This window comes from Clupea harengus, chromosome 1 (assembly GCF_900700415.2).
Source record: "Clupea harengus chromosome 1, Ch_v2.0.2, whole genome shotgun sequence".
Lineage (NCBI taxonomy): Eukaryota > Metazoa > Chordata > Actinopteri > Clupeiformes > Clupeidae > Clupea > Clupea harengus.
In genome coordinates this window covers 25,147,192-25,168,014 of record NC_045152.1, presented here as the reverse complement: position 1 = coordinate 25,168,014, position 20,823 = coordinate 25,147,192, and the positions used below count along the sequence as shown (strand labels likewise).

The 20,823-nt window shown below is 38.6% G+C and overlaps 1 protein-coding gene across 6 annotated transcripts; it reads right to left on the bottom strand.

Annotated features, from left to right (window-relative positions):
• Nucleotides 1-1,407: 1,407 nt before the first annotated feature.
• sept2 (septin 2) lies at nucleotides 1,408-19,044 on the bottom strand. 6 transcript variants are annotated; one of them, XM_012825914.3, is made up of 13 exons: nucleotides 18,935-19,044; nucleotides 13,772-13,808; nucleotides 13,417-13,552; nucleotides 12,785-12,871; nucleotides 11,872-11,995; nucleotides 10,641-10,775; nucleotides 10,135-10,252; nucleotides 9,117-9,218; nucleotides 8,390-8,535; nucleotides 8,087-8,209; nucleotides 4,487-4,547; nucleotides 3,012-3,117; nucleotides 1,408-2,047 (listed from the first exon to the last, which is right to left on the bottom strand). In XM_012825914.3, exons 2-12 carry the CDS (start codon nucleotides 13,793-13,795, stop codon nucleotides 3,031-3,033), a joined length of 1,143 nt encoding a protein of 380 aa, XP_012681368.1. In that variant the 5' UTR covers nucleotides 13,796-13,808; nucleotides 18,935-19,044; the 3' UTR covers nucleotides 1,408-2,047; nucleotides 3,012-3,030. The 6 variants fall into 6 exon arrangements, with proteins under 6 accessions (XP_012681368.1, XP_031429047.1, XP_012681371.1 ...); XM_031573187.2 differs by having other exon boundaries at nucleotides 4,487-4,544; XM_012825917.3 differs by having other exon boundaries at nucleotides 8,126-8,209.
• Between the last annotated feature and the right edge of the window lie 1,779 nt (nucleotides 19,045-20,823).

The window sequence follows — 20,823 nt, the reverse complement described above, 5'->3', positions numbered from 1 at the left end:
TGGTTAGAGGATGCCAGGGTCATGTCTAAATATCCTCCATGCCTTGGTCAGAGGATGCCAGGGTCATGTCTAAGCATCTGCAGGCCTTTCCTGTGCAGACTTCCTGGATGAGTCAGAAGACTATAGGTTTTGTGGATAAATTAGTTAAAAACAGTACACTTATATACCTATACACCTCTAGCTGTCCGTTCAGCGTGTGTCAGTATTTGTACAGATGTGCAGAATTGGAAAGGTAATGCTTACATTTAAAGGTATTTTGAGATTGTATACATACATACATACATACATACATGCAGACAGCACAAGCTTATTCAATAAATAGTTAATATGAATATTGGTGATTATGTAGATTGAGGATTTATCAGATAAGGCACCAGATGTATCAAATGTGCGTATGATCGCGCTGATCACTTTTTGCATAATTCCGTATTTATGAAACAATACTCACCAGGGAAACATGTGTACCTCTGCCCACGGTCTCAAGGGGGCGTACACATCACACTTGTTATTTGCAGATTAGAGCCACAAAGAGGAACTATCAGTGATGACAGTAGTGTCAATGGTCTGAGGATCAATCAGTTCAGCTTTAACTTCAAGGTCCATTTAACAGCATGGAGGCCAAATCAAATGCATTTTGCAGCAATGTCAGGTTTACCCAATGCATTTGGTGTGATTGACTGTACTCAGGTAATACAGGCAACAAGAGAGGAGGATCAGTTTGATAATCAAAACATCCATTTAAACAATACCCATATCACAAATGGTGAAGAGCAACAGCCCAGATGATTCAGGCATTCTTTGTTAAAGCAGTGTACGGCACGAATCGCAAAATTTTCCCCTTAATAAACTCACAATATGCTCTGAAAGAGAATTCCTAGCTCAACCTTCATCCATTTACCTGAAAGACATAAATGCTAAACTTACCAGATTCATGCGTGTCTAGACATATATAAGGACAATTGTGGGAGTGGATGTTAAGTGTATTCATGTGCACATAATTTTGCACTGATCATGATCAAATTTATGTGTTTGATTACTCTGACGAAAATCTTGTGTACAGATGGTCCTATGGCAAGTTGTACACAAAGATTGATACATTTGACCCAATAAGTTTCCTTCTTGACTTAATTTCATTCATTCACTGCACATAGCACAATACAAAAAAATGAAAAGTTTTTTTTTTGTTTTGTTTATTATAAAGTTCATGAATAAAAGGAAGGGCACTGGAATGTTACCTTGGTTAACTGTGGAAGATCAAGCACAGCATTGGAAACTCACAATGACGCATTAGAGAACATCTACATATATAGATCTGTTCTTTACAATTCAAAACTACACAAATACATATCCTTTTGTAACAGACAAAAAGAAAAAAATGGTTACTTAAAGAAGGACTCACAATACTGGGTAGTTTTGGCATGTAATTGACACCAACTGCTTCAAATGCAAATTGACATTTCACAGTCTGAAACAACCATATAGCTCTATCAGGCAGACAAAAGACGGGTATTCACAGAGGCACATATTCAAGGTTAACATCCAGACGATGCGTCATGTCCATTATTATCCAATTATTATTCCATACCGCCTCATTTAAAATATTTCAACTATTACAAACTGCCGCCTTTTAATAACTGTCCAAAATTCATTTGGCCACACACAAACAGTTCAGTGAGAGACAAGGTGATGGTATTTGGGAATAAGAATATAATTAAAAATGTCAATGGTCATGAAAACCTAAATGCTGCAAAAGATGTGCACACTGAAAAATATTTGGCTCTTAGCAGCAACATGGAAAACACAAACTAAGAAAGAAAAGATAAGCATAATTCTTCATTTGGATTATATTTATAGTCAAATATATGTTCAAATGTAATATAACAGTGTCTGCATAATATAAAATGTAATACTGCTTACAAAAAAAAAAAGAATTTGAAAATACAAAAATTCCTACAAAGGAGTTGCTTAAAATAAAACCATGACAATGCACCTTGTCTGCACTGTCGCAGTCTTTCCTTCCGACCCATCTGAAATGGCAGCTATGCACCTGGGGACAAGATGTACAAGTTCTTGCTTAGTGTTCATTCTGATTTTACGACAACCAACATTTACAGGAAGAGAGATTCTACTGATGACTACTAAAACTCCAAAATAGCTGTTGTGATTTGAAGTTTATTTATTTTGTGTATCTTCGTGCCTCTCAGTGTAGGTTAAAGATTGCAGTTTATCTACTATGTATATTGAGCTTGCTGTGTTGCGTGAAGTGATTGAGAGAACAGACAAAACTAAAATCAGCAGAAAGTGAATCTCACTTAAAATAAACTGGGAATCAATTTTTAATGAGATAGACGTTGTACAATAGCAGACTGCTCACAACATGACATCCAGAAAATATCCAAATGATATTCAACTGGAAGGATGGTTGCAGCTGGATATATGGCTGTATTGCAGTCACTATATTTTTGATTATCAAAAAAGGGTGTATCAGTTTGACAATGTTGCTACCCGGGTTACCTTAAGCTCATCCATCTTGGCCTGAAATGTATGTATTTGCTATGACCTCATTAAATGACAGCCCCATTATAATCGTTTGCTATAACCTAATTTGCCCGTATCAAAGACGCCACAGGTATGGACATGATCACACAGTTTGACCATCTGAACTTGTCCAAACACTTTGTTTCCAGTTAGTATGTTATGCTCATGATTTCTAAAGTGACAACCTGATTTATTTATTTTAGTCAGTTAAGTGAGTGAATCTAATACAAATGTATCATTTTATGAAATAAACCTGTGCACATGGTGAAGGTTTGCTGATGGGTTGTGTTTGTCCAAATACTTTTTGGGCCACTGTGTGTAGTAAGGACATAGTTTACTTTTACATAAGGTCATAGGATAATCTACTCGCAACTTAGCATGCAGCAAGGTGTAGCCCCTGTTGGTCCCACCAGCCCCAGTGGATTACTATATCTGAATTCATGCCAGATCGGCACCGATGTGCTAGCACGTACCTTTAACTGGTCAAGTCCTTCAAGCATGCAGGCCATCTCCATCTCCATCCCCCTGCTTCTGCATCTGCGCCTGCATCTTAGCGATCATGTCCTGCATGCGTCGGAGCTACAGGGGGTAGAAGGAGGATTCACAAATAAATGTTACCTTTTCTGTGGGATGGAACAATGATGAACTAGCTATATAAAGACTTACCAGGTGAATTAGGCATATATAAACACCTTTATATAACAAAAATATGCTGCTGTTTTACAACTTCAACAATGCTACTCATTACAGTTTTCTATTCCATCCTGATTACCTAGTTCTTTTTTTGTTTGGCTAATCTGCTAATGTGGTGTCTAGCATAAACTGGCTTTTTGGCTACAGGATTTTTTTCTAACTAGCTAGCTCATCTTACATGAATTTTCTTTCCCCCAGTGGGCAACTATAAAGCACAAAAGAGAACAGCATCAGCACCTGTTGAAGTACTGGCTTGTGAACAAGTTAGCTAGTTCGTTGGTCATTGGCTACCACAAGCTAACGCTATTGTTGTTGACATTGAATTAATTTTGAACAGAGTAAGTCGGCTCAATCTTGATGTTTGAGGGAAGAAAGGCAGGGCGAATTGGGTCAAGGTCGTTTGTCGGACATTGGTGCGTTAGTGTATTTTTAAATCAACTTTTATCCAGATGTTGAATTGCTAGCTAGCTAAAACAATTTAAATAGTCCTAGTTACTTTGTTGGTCATACCGTTTTACATTGTTATTCGCACTGAACAACCATGCTCTATCGAAGGAGTATAATTCACATTAGGCATATGCTGTGGGAGTAAACGCTCGCACTCTTTATGACCTGTCACAGGAGTCAAAGATTATTTTCGGTCAACATCAATTAATTATTTTTAACTTTTGGGGCTTTATTTTGACACTGAAAACAGCTGGAATAAATGGCCTATTCTGCTTGACCGGAGAAATCCTATTGCTGGAGTTTCTGCGAGGCTTGGATTCTGGATATAGGCATGGTGGCGTATTCTTCTCTAACAGGGAATATTCGAATGTGCCAATTACAAACCATCAATGCCCAAACCTGATTGATCTATCTGGCGAAAAATATCACGCTCCCTTTATTGGAAGAGTGGCGTATTATGCCTATATATTTCTGTATTTGAAAAAATGTACAGGATTTTAATCAAGGACTAAACCTTAAATGCAATTAAGTTTCCAAATGCCAATGAAATTATTTGAAAAATTGAGCAAGCAGTTATGTATACACTTGAACTCACTATATGACCGCTGAATATCTGATACTGGAATCTTCAAAACCGACCCTTATGCTTACAAGACAGTTGCTTGAGCATATATCCAATTCATTTCCACATATAGATGCGTTACAATTCGGATATGAAGATATTTGGTCAATGCACTTTTGTTCTGGCACGACTCATATCAGACCTATGCTTGGTCAGGTTCATATTCTCTACTACTAAGCTCCTTACCTCAGCCTCCTTCTCCTGCAGGATGATATCCTTGTCCATCTCCTCTGGTTCCGGGCCCCTACTGAAACAAAAGCCACAGTCAAGAAGGCAGTGCTCAGATGGCCAAGGGCAGAAGGGAAAACAAAGTACGGGGGTTTCTTTTTCAATCATCAGTTTCAACAATATTCAGACCAGTCATTTGCAGAGCTGTACTCAGAAATCATTCTGTTCATAATAATCATATATAGTAATTATGATCCAGCAGTACACATGGTCCTTTAAATGAGGAGAATACAGTGAACACTATAAGGCTGGGTGATCTTATTATCTAACTGACATATCGGAAATGATAAAGTGCCCTGCTGACAAGGCCCAACATGGCTTGACAGAAGATACAAAAAAAAAAAAGAAAGAAGTATTTTAGGTCAAAGCCCAGTGGTGTAGTCCAGGGTATACGCAGGTATACGGAGTATACCCACTTATTTTTCAGTCAGCATTGCGTATACCGACTTCTCAAAACAGGGCGTTTATCTTGTGCTGTATGGACTGCTTAAAAAAAAAAATTGCAAAATTAAGAGTATACCCACTTCTCCAGGGACCACTACACCACTGGCAAAGCCTGACAAGTAAATTGTGTGGCCCAATTAATATTTTCCATTATATTTTGGCATGGTATCTATAAGCATTAATTCATTCATTTACTTACAATTTTCTCTTCCAACAATCAATTTCACTAACAGCTGACTAAACCCAAATGTTCTTTATCAGATATTTAGAAATTGAAAAGTAACAAATCCTAGCAAAAAAAAATATGAGCGACATTTAGAAAAATGCAATTATATGGGATGGTATTCCTTGAAAGATGAGATTTTCTCTCAGGCTAATTCTTGTTTTTTTTAGACAGCAAATCTTATTCCCTTTCCTCCCAGAACTGATCAGGGATTGTCCATTAATTATTCTTCCTGAGAGATGACAAAATACTTCTTTTTGTGGACCACCCAGTCCTAGAGCATTGAATAGAGTTACTAACATCCACAACAATGTCTTAGGTTGTAATGTTTCATGAGCTCAGCAACATTTAGCAAAAGCAAGAGCAAGTAAGCAAGTTAGACAGGAAGGAGGAAGCTGTGCATTTAGTTGTGTGCAGCAAGAACAAGCTAAGGAGGAAAAGAAAAGACATCTCAGGACCTCAGCAGTACCTTCCCCCTAAATGACTGGCATAGAACTAGACATGTTTTCATGTTTTACGATCGAATTAATTATTCCTACACTCATTAGACAATGGACCTCATTCTCGAATGCAGTTAAGAAAAAGGGTTGGTCTTACGAAGACACTTAAGAAAATGTTCCAGAATGAGGTCCATTGGGCCTCATTCTCGAACGCAGTTAAGAAGAATTTAAGAGGAATTTCTTCTGAATTGGATTTAGGACAACATTTGGCATTCATGAAAGTTCTCATCTGGGATTTGCTCTGAACTTCAGGAGACTTTCCGAACTCGAAATAGCAGTCGTAACTCGGCCAGAGTTTTCTCAAATGCGATTCCTTAAAAAAACCACAAGATGGCCCCGTGGTTTTTTGAGGAATCGCATTTAAGAAAACTCTCCGTGTTAATGAATTTGTGAGAAATCGTTGGTGATTGCGTTCACATCAACTCTACAGATCCTCGGATTAAAGTATCATTAACAATTACGTTTCACATGTAGGCCTATAGTCATGATTCTACGAGGCACCGTGATGTCATAAAATAAATAAAAGGACTACACCGGAATGCTGCGCTCGTCTAGTGAGCGTCGTTTGGCACTGCCGTCTGTGCAAGTACGGCAATCCAGAATTTTCAAGTAGTTCCACGTTGGTGGAACGAACTGCCTAGCACTACCAGAGCAGGCGCGTCCCTCTCTACCTTTAAGAAGCTTTTGAAGACCCAACTCTTCAGAGAGCACCTCCCTTCCTAACTGGCACTTCGACTAGTGCTTAACTTGCACTTATAGCAGTTACATTCCTGCACTTCGTTTTTATTTCCTATTTCGTTTTTCTATTTCTTATGTAAAGTAGTATTTATTGTTACACTAGGTCTCTATTGCTCGTAGCTTGACTGTTCTATCCCTTGTACGTCGCTTTGGACAAAAGTGTCTGCTAAATGACTAAATGTAATGTACACGAACACTGCAAATGTAAGTGAATAAATAAATAAGCACTAAACTCAATCACGTTGATATAGCTATAGTGGAATAGAATGGACACATCTACATCCTGCAACAGTCCATCTCTGCACCGTTCAAGTCATAGACATATATAGTTGAAGTTAGATCTGCGTTTACTCGACGGTGATCGCTTTCCGCTTTGACATGACTCGTTTACGAGTTGCTTTCGTGTAGATTCGGTCGATTCCGACTGCACACGTCACTACGGTTGCGTGCCCTTATAAGGAGCTGGCAGGGCGTGTATGTATGCAAATTCAGGAGCACGAGAACGCGCTTTCAATTTAAGAAAACTCTTCCGGGGGAGCACAGCCCAGAAAACTTCTGCTGCGTAGGACCACATTTTCAAGCGTGCATGAATTTGGCGGATGTCTTTTGCTTATGTTGTTTTCCCGAAGCCCGTAAGAAACATTTCAGAAGAAACTTCAGGAAATGTTCGAGAATGAGGGCCATTGTTCTTTGTGGTGGACTTTTTATGTTTCCCGCTGCTTTAAAAACCTTTGACTTCAGGAGACTTCAAATTGCTCCCTTCTTCCCTCCCTGTTCCTGTTCCTAATTACAGTAATTGTTGGTACAAGTTCCATGCCTAATTTGTGCAGGTAAGCATAGGACTTCAAATAAATATGTAGAGAATCTTCTAATTGGTATTGCTATTGTTTATTTTCTATATAAAGCACACACAAAAATGTGGCCAGACGTACAAAATGTTTTAAGGAAAACCCTTAGAAAACAATGTACCATAGGCCACAGTAGGTAGCTAGCTACACAGATCACACAAAACTACCCAACATCAAATAACTAACTCAGCTAGCAAGTTACAGCTGCAAATAAGATGCATAATAAAAACGATGTCCAGGAAAGTCTTTTGTCGACCCAGGCCATATAAAGCCTACAAGATCGTAGTCAGATCTGCATACCTAAACGAATGTAATTTACATTCAAAAGTGGCAACGGTGAACAAACTGATGAAAATACTAGGGATGAATATAGTTTGGAAAAAAAATAAATAAAAAAAATCAGGAGTTTACCCTTCTTAACCACGATAATAAGCGGGTGGGGTCAGGCAAATTGACTTCTCACCAAGGTGGGGTCTGGGCAATCTACTAGAATCATGATCATTTTCCACTTGTTATTTAACTTTGGTAAAACGTGTAATACAATAGAAAGACGGCATATGCCACACCAAGCGTTATAGAACTGTGTTGCCAATTATTTATGCCATGTATGGCTGGCATATGTAATATTTCTTGAAAATCTACTTGCAAGTTTTTAAATTGGAGCAAATTTTTAAGTACATGGTTTGGCAAATATTTGATGCTGTTGGCAATGTTTATCCTTGTTGTTTGGCGCTGATCTTTGTTTTGTAAATGGAGGTTGGGGAAGGCACAGAAAGGCATGCAGACAGAGCAGAGCAGTACGTACACAGGCGAGAGAGGAAGAACATAACCATGGGAAGACAACCTGCCACCACGTTTCAGACGTTCAGAGCGGAAGTTCTCATAGTGCAGGTCCTGAGTCACCTCCTGGAGATCCTGCATATGAGTGCTAAGGGAAGAGAATGAACAGCTTCATCAGTAGAGAACATATAGGGGGGAGCACAAGAACACAAGATAGGGGGAAAGCCAAGATTGCATGATTTTAAGACTTGGAACATTTTTACAAGTACTGTTGATTCCATCAGTGCCATGCCATTACACAGATCAGAATAATGAAGCGCACTCTTACATGAGCATAGTGCGCAGCTTGAGGAAGTCATTATGCTCCGGGTTCTCCACCTCCACCACACCCCAGGGGTACAACCGTCCGCGCACTTTCTTTCCTTTGGCCTCAATCTGCTGGTTGGACCCCACCACAGCGAAAGGAATGCTGGCCTAGAGACCAAATGAATCAGCTGGTCATTTACATCATACTTCAAATGGTTAGCCAGTAGATCATTCTTTACTGGTAGGGAAATTCAAACGGATTTCTATTGACATAATGTAGCAAGAATTTATAATACAATGCTTCTCAATAGCACTGTACATTATATACATTCTGATTATAAGGGGCATGCCTTTGGCCTGGAAAATGTTTATTCATCAATTAATAAATAGAGCAAGAAAAGATTTCATTCCATCCCCTTGAAGGTACTCATGAGGTCACTTAGTTAAATAAGGCGTGACGCCCCCCAAAAAAGTGCTGTGCTATTGTTGGCAGTGGTGGGACAGACCGTAGTTGATCAGTCAAACGTACGAACCACCCCCATGGCTTGGCACGCATGTGAACCGCAGATAAATTACAAATTTTAACCATAATAGGGTAAAATACGGTTACTGTTACTTTTAAAAGTAATAATTCTTCAATCTCGATGCAGAGTTGCAGTGAATAAATACATGAACGAGGAATGTTAAAAGCAGTTGGCAGTGACAGTCATAGCTAGTCATGTAACTAGCTATGACAAAGGCAGGTGTACCTTTAGAATTCGGGTCTGTTCTTTGAAGTCCTCATCTTCATCAGATTCCGCATCAGGCAGGTGGTAGATTTTGATGCCATGTTCATCAATCTCATCAAGAACCTGTCAAAAAAAAGGAAGTGAATGATTGTGAAATGGGCCAAAAGTCTACACTATTGTGTTAGCTGACGTCTTTCATCTCCCCTCACGTTCTAAGTTACGCGTCATTATAATTATATGTATTTATCGGATATATGACCTACACCTTGAATTCACAAAAGAATGCCATCAAGTCAGTTTGTTTTATGAGCAGTGATAATTATCGTAGACACTTAATTTATCTGCTGTTGTGTTGAATAGTTAATACCTATCAAATCAGGTGAGATCACCAAAATTGTATTGGTGCTGTTGTCAGGATGCACAAGCGCACCCACGTGTATTTGGTTCCTATCCCTAAGGTAAGGTACCAACATTATTCTGGTACTGGTGTGAGGCTGGTAGCCATTGTACCTACACAAGTCAGCACAGACCTGCATATGTAGATAAAGCTTAGCTTCATGTCTTTTCGATGAAGTTACACCTTGGATTTACTGACAGTGATGAATCTTTTCTGAAGCAAGGCTCTTCTCATGGCACTCATGTTATGAAAACAGAATGTTCAAGTATCCATATGATTCTTAAGTCGTGCCTTAAATGAACCGTGAACCGGTTTTCAAAATTAAATAAATGTTGTCATTTAAAAATAAAAGCATCACTGACACACTCGCTGTGGTTCTAGTGTTAAATAGGTCATTGGTGTTCGGGACACCTTGAGCCCGGCGGCTGTATGAGATGCAGATGTACGACAAAAAACGCTGGTGTAAATGAGTACACAGAGACCAATCTCTCTCCCTCAACCTCTCATCTATGTAAATACATTGACTATAGCCATCATAGATAGTAATGGTGAAGTTGGTAAGGTTGTGAGGGAAGCTGTACCCGAATACTAACAGAAATCACATTAGGAAAATAGATGTGAAATGTGGGTGAAACCCTTTACCCTCCGCTTCAGCCTCTCTCTCTCTCTCAGGGTGAGGGTATCAGCCTTGGCGATCACTGGCACAACGTTCACTTTATTGTGGATGGCCTTCATGAACTGAACATCAAGAGGCTTCAGCCTGAGAAAGAAAGGACGCACAGTTTCATCAAGGGGTTTTAGCCTACAAACCAGGCTTTTTCAATGTGCCAATAGAACATGTATTTTATATATATATATATATATATATATATATATATATATATATATAAATATTTATTTCAGACGCCAAGTTCCATATAAAATAACAGACATCCAACTATAAAAAAAAAGAGATATAAAATACATGTTCTATTGGCATGTTCTATATTTATTGGGTGTGAGTGTGTACCCAATAATAGCGTGTGCCAATATACCGTGATTATATATTTATATATATATATATATATAAAATGTGTGTATGTGTGTTTGTGACAGTGTGTACCCAATGTGCCAATATAATGTGTCTGTGTGTGCGTGTTCATGCGTACCCATGTCCCAAAGGCGAGATGAAGTAGAAGCAGCAGTGGACGCGGTTGTCAACAATGTGTCTGCGGTTAAGGCCACTTTCATCATGCAGGTAACGCTCAAACTGGTCATCAATGTAGGAAATAATGGTACTGAAACTGCAAGAAAACATAAGGCATTAGGTCATCCTATTGACTAGTTTACAGTCAGCAAATATCAACAGTGGAGAGCAGAACTATCAACAGCTATCTGTACTCGGTACTTTAAGGTTCCTGCCCTTTTTAGAGGACAACATATGGGCATACCCATTCAAATAACCAGAATATAATAGGACATTTAGGGGAATTTATTTTCAGAAAGTAGGATCTGGTGCAAACTAGTCACAAGTCATTACAAAAGTATCTTGCCACACAGCAAGGAGATCAAATCAGAAGTTTTATTTTAAGACTGGGGATATTTTAATTCTGTGTTAAATGTTTTGCTAGATGTTCAAATGCTGCAACAGTGCAAAAACTGGATGACTTCAAGATACAACTGATGGGATGGCCAATTGACCAATCACAAGTCCTGCTTCCTCTTTAGTCTGACAACCTTTCGTCAGTAACTCAAGCAATCTCTCTTCAAATTGAGACTACATTTAAATAGACTATATACAGACTAGTTTTGGCTTCTACAGTTCCCTTTAGCTGCCACTGCTGGATTTAATCCTTTACAATCACAGAGTAACTTGCGATACAATACATTGCCTAAGATAATAATGGCATAACGATGCAGTGATTCTGTGTTGTTCCATACATTCCAACACAACCATAATGGTTAGCTGAATACATTACTTTAACTGCCTGGAGTGTTAATGTGTTATCGATATTTGGTGTCACGATAACAATACAATTTTCTAAGCAGAAATATCGCAATATATTACTGTGTCAATTTTGCCTCCCAGCCCTAGTGCCCAGGTTTTGCATACAACTGGGACAAGTTGGCCAACGACTGGAACACCAGTCTTTTCAATTAGCCCAACTTATTTTATGGGCCACCAGTGTTGACAACAGACACTTTTACAACTACTTTTCACCGTCTTAATACTTCTACCATTTGTAGGTCCTCAGTTGTAGTTTCATAGTGTCATTTTAGGTCCTGCTACAGGCTAGCTACATATGGGTATAGAAGCCTTTCTAGTCTTTTGCGATTTAATGATGCCCATCACAAATGTGCTGTGAACAAACAAACATAGAACACAAAACTGTACTCTACCAGTCTTGGCTGTTTATGGCGTCTCCATAGCCAGGTGTGTCCACTACAGTTAGACGGAGCTTCACGCCGCGCTCCTCAATCTCAACCGTGGAGGCTTCGATCTGCACCGTGCGCTCAATCTTTTCTGAAAACATAAGAGCACGCAAAAGAATACAAATGTTAGATGCAATGAACAACTCCTTTTCAGATACGACATATATTCATAGACTGAAACACACAGGTTTGTGTGGGTTGGACAGGATTTAAAACAGGTATGTGGGTTGGACAGGATCGAACAGGTTAGGTGCTCAATATTTAAATCCACAGTGCCGCAGTCATGTAATTGGGAATTTGGAAAACATGCTACTAGGTAGTGGTCGACCGATTAATCGGGCCAATATCTGGCATTTTGAGCTTATCGGCCAATGCCTGCGCTCCCATCGGCCCAGTATATATATTTTTTTTTAATTATAATAATTTAAGTTGTTTTATTGGGTGGTGCGCAAAGAGCTGAACACACTGACGATTGCAAAATGGCGTATCACCAATTTACAAATGTGATTGGAAAGATCTATGCTGTGTCCTGAGCATTTAGAAATCTACTGAAAGATGGAAGCGACATTCAGAGAGTAAATAATGCGTCAAGAGTTATTTGAAGTTTATTGAGCTACGTAGACATGTTCCTACCTCCGTGCACACTTTGACCATTACTCATAGTAAAATGTGTGTTTTTATTCTGTTTCAAAAAGTTTTATTACTGAACAGAAATTGAGGAACGGCAAGATAAGTTTGGTGGAAGTGATGTGGCAGGCAAAAATGCCGGTTTCCATATATATATATATATATAAAAAAAACAAAAAAAAAAACATTAAAATACCAAGAAACAAACGAATATGGACAGCTGTAGAAGCATCCCAATGTCCTATGACCTCACCTGCTGCTCCAGGAATGATCCTCTCAGGGTAGAGATCAGTGAGGAACAGACTGTTGATCAAGGTTGATTTCCCAAGGCCAGACTCCCCTAAGGATAGCAAAACTTATGTGGTCACAATAGCCAGACACATCAACAAACTTTATCACATCAGGGTCTTCATCTGAAGCTTAAACAGACTCCTAAAACATGTCCAACAGATATGATATGATTTACTCAGTGTGACAGCACTGAGGTGATATAATTTAATATAAAATATATAAAACACACATGGTAATACTTAAGGCATTTCTCTGACAGTGAAAAAATGTACTATTACTCTGAAGGAAAAGTACAAATGTCAAGCGCTGATATAACAGCATAAATAAAACTGACAAATTCACTGAAATGTCAAACTAAAACAATGAATCATTTCATACATCCTGTGTGAACGTGCAAGACACATAATGCTTAGTGTTTCATTTGTGCTGTTAATTTCATCTTATTTATAATGCCATTTTCCATGGGTGTGTTTTGTTAGGAATAAGCCAGCTGAGATCCATAGATTGTGTGGCAGAGAGCATGCATGAGTTGCACTGGCATAAGGGGAAACACCATTCTACATAAAGATGTGATCGGAAAAGAAGCCTACTTACCAACAACCATAAGGGTAAACTCAAAGCCTTTTTTCACTGATTTTCGATGGACTTGGTTGGGCAGATTCGCAAACCCAACATATCCAGGTGTCTCTGGATTGGTAAACTGCCCTTGCTGTGAATGGGACAAACCCTCCTTTAACACAAATGTTCTTAATGAAATTTCCACACAAACAAGTACATTTGTAATTTGAAATACAAACACCATCTTAATTGAAGGAAATTGGCATTTTATTAACTTCAGAGGAAATTGAATATGAAATGTACACATGTGGTTCCAAAGTGTTAAGGTCCTGTTGAAACCAAACATATATAATTGCAAAAAAAGGCCTTTGAAATTCTATAAGAACCTTACCTTAAGTTTATCCACCTGAGACATTGTCAGCACCACCCTGTTAAAGAAACACCAAAACATGTCAACAATATCGTAAAAATAAGGCCAGTTAGCATGTGTTTGCTAGATTCCTGCTTTTTAGGAAGTTGACTTGCTAGAGTTGGACCAAAACCCAATAATGCTCCTTTAAAAGTTATGGTTATTCAAAGCACCTTCCAAATTCTTATGAAAAGTAGAATCTTATTAAAAATGAATAACACTGATGAAGATCATCATATTACATTTTTGTTCCAACCCCTGCAGTGATGTACACTAAATTTCATGAGAAACGGCCTCCGGAGTTCATTTTTTGAAAATGGCAGGGTTTTTCCTGCATAGAGAAAATGTGGGCGCGCGCCTAAGCCGTTTTCCCGAGCGCCTACAACAAATCCCAAGCGCCTAAGGCAAAAAAAAAGTCTGCGATAAAAAAATGAATAAAAAAAAGCTGTCATTCATGGCGCAATTCAGCTTAATGGTGTTTTGAACCCTCACCGTCGACTTCAAGGCAGCAGCTGCCTGGAAGGCGCATCCCACCTCCCACCCCCTGAGCCAATCATTGAACAGAGGCTGCTCCAAGCTTGCCAGTTTAGAGAAGACGTTGGTTTGAATTTGAGATTTGAGCAAGCAACTTAATGTAGCTAGCTTTTAGCCGTTTTAAACCAAGGCACTTTACTTCAAAAATGTTGTTTACAACCTGCTTACAAATCTGGTTAAAACAACTAGTGAAGGTGTTTTAGAATAATATTAATGCCATATACAATAACTGACTTTATGTTAACACCACTAATTCATGTTAGCTGTCTAATTATTTAGCGCAATGCTAGCATGCATCTACCATAATTCGATTTTTAACCAAGGTAGCCTATTGTACTGCAAAATATTGATCGCGACCTGTTTACAAATCTGGTTAAAAAGATAAAGGTGAGCTGTTATAGATATGAATTATTTCTCAGGCATCTAATGGCTTACAGATACCTGTAAAGCATCTAAACGTACAGAGTAAGGGAGGTTGACTGCTAAATACAGTACATTAAAGGCAGCCACCAGTCTTTGGATAGCTCTCATAAGTGAGTTATTGTATATGGCATTAATATTCTAACCATCACACATAGGATATATAGGTACACACACACACTGCTTAAATAAAACACTAAGCCTACTATCAAAGTATTTTTTTTAAGATATTGTAGGCAACTGCTAGCTAGCTAGATAATGTCGGCAACTGCTAGCTAGCTGCTTGCTCAAATTCAAACCAACGTCTTCTCTAAACTGGCAAGCTAGGAGCTGCCTCTGTTCACTGATTGGCTCAGGGGGTGGGATGCGCCTTCCAGGCAGCTGCTGCCTTGAAGTGGACGGGGAGGGCCCAAAACACCATTAAGCCGAAATTCATCACGCGTGCAATGCATGTAAGCGAATATGGTCTGAATAGTATGTTTCAAGTATAGGCTACAGCCGAAACCTCGTTCTGTTTTGATCAATAGTAATCGAGTTGATAAGCGTGTCTTCTTGTCTGAACAATACGCAACTGTGAGGTGCGCGAATGGACAGAGCGGCCAGCTGCCAATCACTCAACTTGCGTATGCATCCTGACTTCATCAGTCGGCGGTGATTTTGATTTAACATTCCATTTTCAGTATTCATGGCTTTCAATGTATTAAAATATCTGCTATGTTGAGGACCTACACAGGTGTAGGCTATTATTTGATTTGCCTACCCGTTTCAACGAGTACCAGTAGACCGCGGGCCTCGGGAGAGGCAGACAACTGCATTGGTTTATCAATGAAAGTTCAGCTCGTTCGGAGGAGAGCGGATAGATTTGTGTTGCATCTCGAATATAATAATATTAATATTGTCATTGATAAACCGGTGCGGTTGTAAACTGTCGTTCCGCTGCAAGGGCCAGCCCGACGTGCACGAATACACCTGTACAAATGCAAATGAAATGTCCACTCAAAATGCTGACAAAAGTTTGATTTCCAACGCAGCCTCCATTGGTGGGCCAATAGAAGTTAAACACACTATTAAACATATTTGTGGACAGTTTTAATAATAAAAACAAAAATAATGGTATGTAGGTTTGTATAATAAAAATGAATAGTAATAATAGATAAACTTGAATTTCATAATTTGTGTGTTCCATTTCTGACCACTGGTTAGTTCTAGATTCTATTGATATACATTTCAGTAGTTTGCATATATATGTAAAGAGGTAAACCTTGATAATCTTTGAACCATACATGATGGCACCATGGGGCTTGGACTATTGTCAATCTATTTGAATCTAAAGTGGAAGCAAAATGATTTCCTGAAGCATATCCTCATTATTTATGAAATGGTCAAATGTAAGCTAATAAGGTGACATGGTAACACAGACTGCGCAATTTTTATTTTTGAGCACCGAAGACCCATTTTGACCCAGGAAAAACCCTGAATGGTGAGAATTTCCAAGGCAGAAAATGGGAGGAGTTGGTGCATTAGATCTGGGAGCTTTTAAAATAATTTTTTTTTAGTTTTAACCGATATCGTTCTCAGGATGTGCTTTATCATCATTATCATCAATGTTATCGCATCCCCTATAGGCAAAAATAGATCATTTCACTTTCAAAATACCAATACGATAGGGATCCAGCAGCTTGTCTTGTCTAACACGCTCCCTAAAAGCTGCCTAATTTACATGGCTAATGCCACACAGAACTTAAGTAAGGGAGTAACCTACAGTATACTACTAGTGCTGTAGTTGGAATTTTGTAAACATAGAAATATTGATGGACAGAGATCTTTTTCTTGGTTAAAGCGCATATCTTACCAGTTTGAAGTCTACCATAAAAAGTAAATCCCAGACCTGGCATTAGCATCTCATCTGATTGGCCAGCCTTCAACGTGTTTAGTATGAAATGTTGCATGAAAACATAACATAGGCCTAACCTATAACCTAAACCAGCAGATTTTTTGAAGTGGCAGTGCATCAATAATCAGTATACTTATATTTTCAACTGAATAAGAAAAAAAAACTCAATACATTAAAATTAACTAAAGAGGATGTACATGTCAGTAAATACACTCAGTAAATGATAATCCTACTACTAATAGCATACAAAATAAATATTCTATTAAATAAAAGCACTGAGGGTCCAGCAACACAGGCTCATGTCTGCACACACAACCACACCACTGCTGAAATAGATCATGTGAGAAACAGTAAATGAGTAACTGTGTTGAATTATTGTGATCTTGATATCGACCAAAATAATCATGATTATGATTTTGGCCATGATCCAAGCAGCCCTAACTCTGCTCAAAGGATGTGGTTTTGAAAGTAGAGAGGCTTCGTTTCTTGTGTTTGTTATAGAGGGGGTTGAGGCAGACTTCCTTTCCCAGACAAAATGGTGACAATCAACATGTCTAGTGATGCACCACTTTCAAAACCACACACAATGTCACACATTTCTAAGATGCCTCAGATTTAAATATTATCCAACTGATCTACACTTCTTTTGAAAATGTCTTGGATAGACATATGGCAAATCACCTACAGAGAACGCTCAGATGTAAGTCCCCTGAAGAAATAGAGTTGAACATTAATTTAGGCTTCCATTTTTATCACCCAATAACAATTGTTCATCTAAAAGCATCCTCACAACTCAGCTTGGCTTTAGTCTCAGAAGAAAAACTCTTAGCACCTGCAAACTCCTTCAGTGAAATTACACCTCAATCACAGCAATGGGTGTGAACAGTATGCTATTTCATCTTACAAAGAGACTACTTTTTGGTTTTGGACTGAAATGGACAAGATTCGTTTTAGACCACTGACACTGAGCACATCAACACGTGGCAGGGAATTTTCACGTATTTGGGATTTCTCTGTATGTCTTGTGATGTGTGGGGACTGATTCGCTGTAATTGGATGCATGCCAGAGCAAAGCTTCAGAATATACCGTTTTTCTAGAATCACCTTGAATGTAAAATTAGGCTAAAGCTTATTATACCAACAATGCTAACAGGGAACATCACAACAAACGTAATACAAACAAAAACGTTAGCAATTGTTACATAAACATCATACTTGGTATGCACTGTCACAATGCAAAGAAACAGATTCGCTGTAACACTGGCTATACAAACTGTACTAACTGTACAAAGTACTCATTTCCTGCTGTCTACCTAAAATGTTCCGACGTGGGTAACCGACAAAAAGACTAAGAACACTGGCTAAATGTTTAATTCACTCAGGCATATAGGCCAATGTTACGAAATAATCTTCTAATAATATAGCCACTATGTTTGGTATAACTTAAATTCAACATGAATGCATTATTTGGCTGAAGTTATCATAGCATGGCTTTGTAAGTTATCGTTAACTAACCATACCTCTCCAGCTCAACTCTAACAAGGTGGCACGCATATCATGGTGATCTCTACAAGCAAGTTCTCGTTAAATACTGACTGCCAGACAAAGTGGCATTACATTACAGTCGATTTAACATGATATGATGGATAACGACAAGCTAGGAAGCTAAATGACGTATTCGCAGCATTCACGTTCGCCAACTAGCCAGATAGCGATTTGCAGTCCATTTCGCTCTCGAATCTTACGTTTAACGTCAGCTCTCGGCAGACCAAAATCAGGCCACTTCCTCAGCTATATGTAGCTACTGTTAGCTTGTTATCTGCCCATTTCCACTCCAGTTAAAAAAATGTATTAGCAGAGCAAACATGTCTATCCTTAATGTTACTTAACGTTATCTAAATTATAACTTGTTCACACAAAACGTTAGCTAGACACCGTCACAGAATCACAACCTTAGCTGTAGGATTAACCGCCGTTAATCATACTTGCTTCATACAGTAAACGTATCCTAATTTCCTTAGTCAAGCTTCTAGAAGTTCGATACCAAAATGATGGCGTTAACATCCCAGGTAGTTAACTACTTAAAACCACCATGTAACATTAAATGTGGATATATCTACACATTTAGTTGGGTGGTTAGCTAGCTAATATGCTAACTTACCATATGTCGATATCTCAATTGTTGATTAAAAAGAACCTACAACACACTCGCCAACTCGAATATCAGAACTATTATTTCAGCTTTAAAGTTTCGGATAACTGGATTCAACGTTAGTTTAAGTACTTAAACCACTTACCGTCTAGATATCCGAGGCTATAAAAGAGTGATCTTAACTTCCCAGAGGCAGTACCGATGAGCAACTTACATTCTTTGAATTCCAGTACTTCCGGGATTTGTTAAGGCCCTAGAGGGCGCTCGCGAGTTTGGGGTGTGGGAGTGACCGTCGTCATTTTGTATGCGGGGGATTAGCATTGTTGCTAGTTCCGTTTAAAAAAAAGACCCTATGAGAATTAATGGGGTTTTGGAAAATCGACAAAATAACGCCGGCCGTAACCGCCCGAGGGACCCCGCATTCGATTCTGTTCAATAAAATGCACGTGTGTGTGTCGTCTCTGTATAGACCCACTATATCTATATAACACGATATAGGTAATCGATGTGTTTACTTATAATGAGTTCGTAGGCTGTTCATCCGATTCTCACTAAATCTGGTTTCTACAGACCATGACAGACCATGACGTTTCCAAGTTGTATGTGCACTCTGAGATTCTTCTGAATGAAGAGTGCCGCGTGCGTTACAAATAAAATGAATTATTATTATTATTATTATTATTATTATTATTATTATTATGTCCAGGGCCGGCTCTAGCCCTTTGGTTGCCCTAGGCGAGATTGAGTTTTATTGTACAGTATATTTACTTAAAAATATATTTTTGACAATACCAGTTTAACTAAAATACTAGGCTAATATGATATAAGGACATGTGTCCCTATGTTGTGGTTTCAGCTCTGAATTACATGTTTTATATTCTTTATGCAGCTTTGTTATATGCTAATAATAAATACGTTTCTTAATGTAGTTTGATGATATTAAAAAGATAATAAATTGAATTGTAGCCTGTTTGTTTGAAAAACTATTCAACCCCTACACATTAGAAGTGGAAAAATAGCCCCTTTAGTGTAATAATGCATTAATTCATAATTTATGTGAGAGCGATATAAATAAAGATGCTTTTGAAAGATGACCATTACTGGAAACTGCTTGAGAGTAACACATGTTACAAGATAACGTCATTATACACTATATCTTCATTTCTAAATTTTGCTTTGAAATGTATCATAGCCCTAGTATAATTGATATTGATATACTTATAATTGATCGCCTATATGAGCTGTTTTTGTTTGAATCAATTACGTTGTGGTTATCATATTGGTGGCTAGCCTACCAATATGATAGAAATAGCCTAGCTTTCATCATGAAGGATACATATTTACCATATTAAATACAATTGCCTTTACTCCAGACGTTGCAGCAGGTTACTGCTTGGAACGTTTCTTACAGATAATGACATAATGATCCTTGCTTTGTCTTACCAAATTGTATGCAGCCAGTTCACACCCAAGCCACCAGCTGCTGCTGATGCCAGGGGCTGTGCTTGTGCCCTCTCACAACTCTCACAAAAAATTGACACAACAGTTAGCAATTCTAAAGTGAATTAAGCATGCACTCGTCTTAAAGGATAGGTTCTCGACTGCAGAATTTTTTAATCAGTTGTATTTAGCTTGTTTGTAATTTTATACCACAGGAATGGAGGAAGTAATTAGGCAGATGGTGTTCAATCAGGATACAAGTTTTATTTACAATGATGCGCATCAAGGGAGAGGCGAGTTCACAGGAAAGAGGAAAGCGTTACCAGCATCCCCCTTTTCTGACTAGACAGAGAACCAGCCTGACTTGAAGTATTCTATCAATTGACAGGAGAGGGGTGTTAATCACAGAGCTCGGATTACGTGGATTACCCTGGGTCCAGCTCTGATATGTATACCAACTGACGCAGGATGTGCACTCAGGCGTCAGAGCGACCCTATGGCCTTAGAGACATAGAGTTCCAAAACATCCCAATCCTTACTGAGAACACAGAGAGACAGATTACCCTACTTCTACCCTAAACATAAAGGCATTTG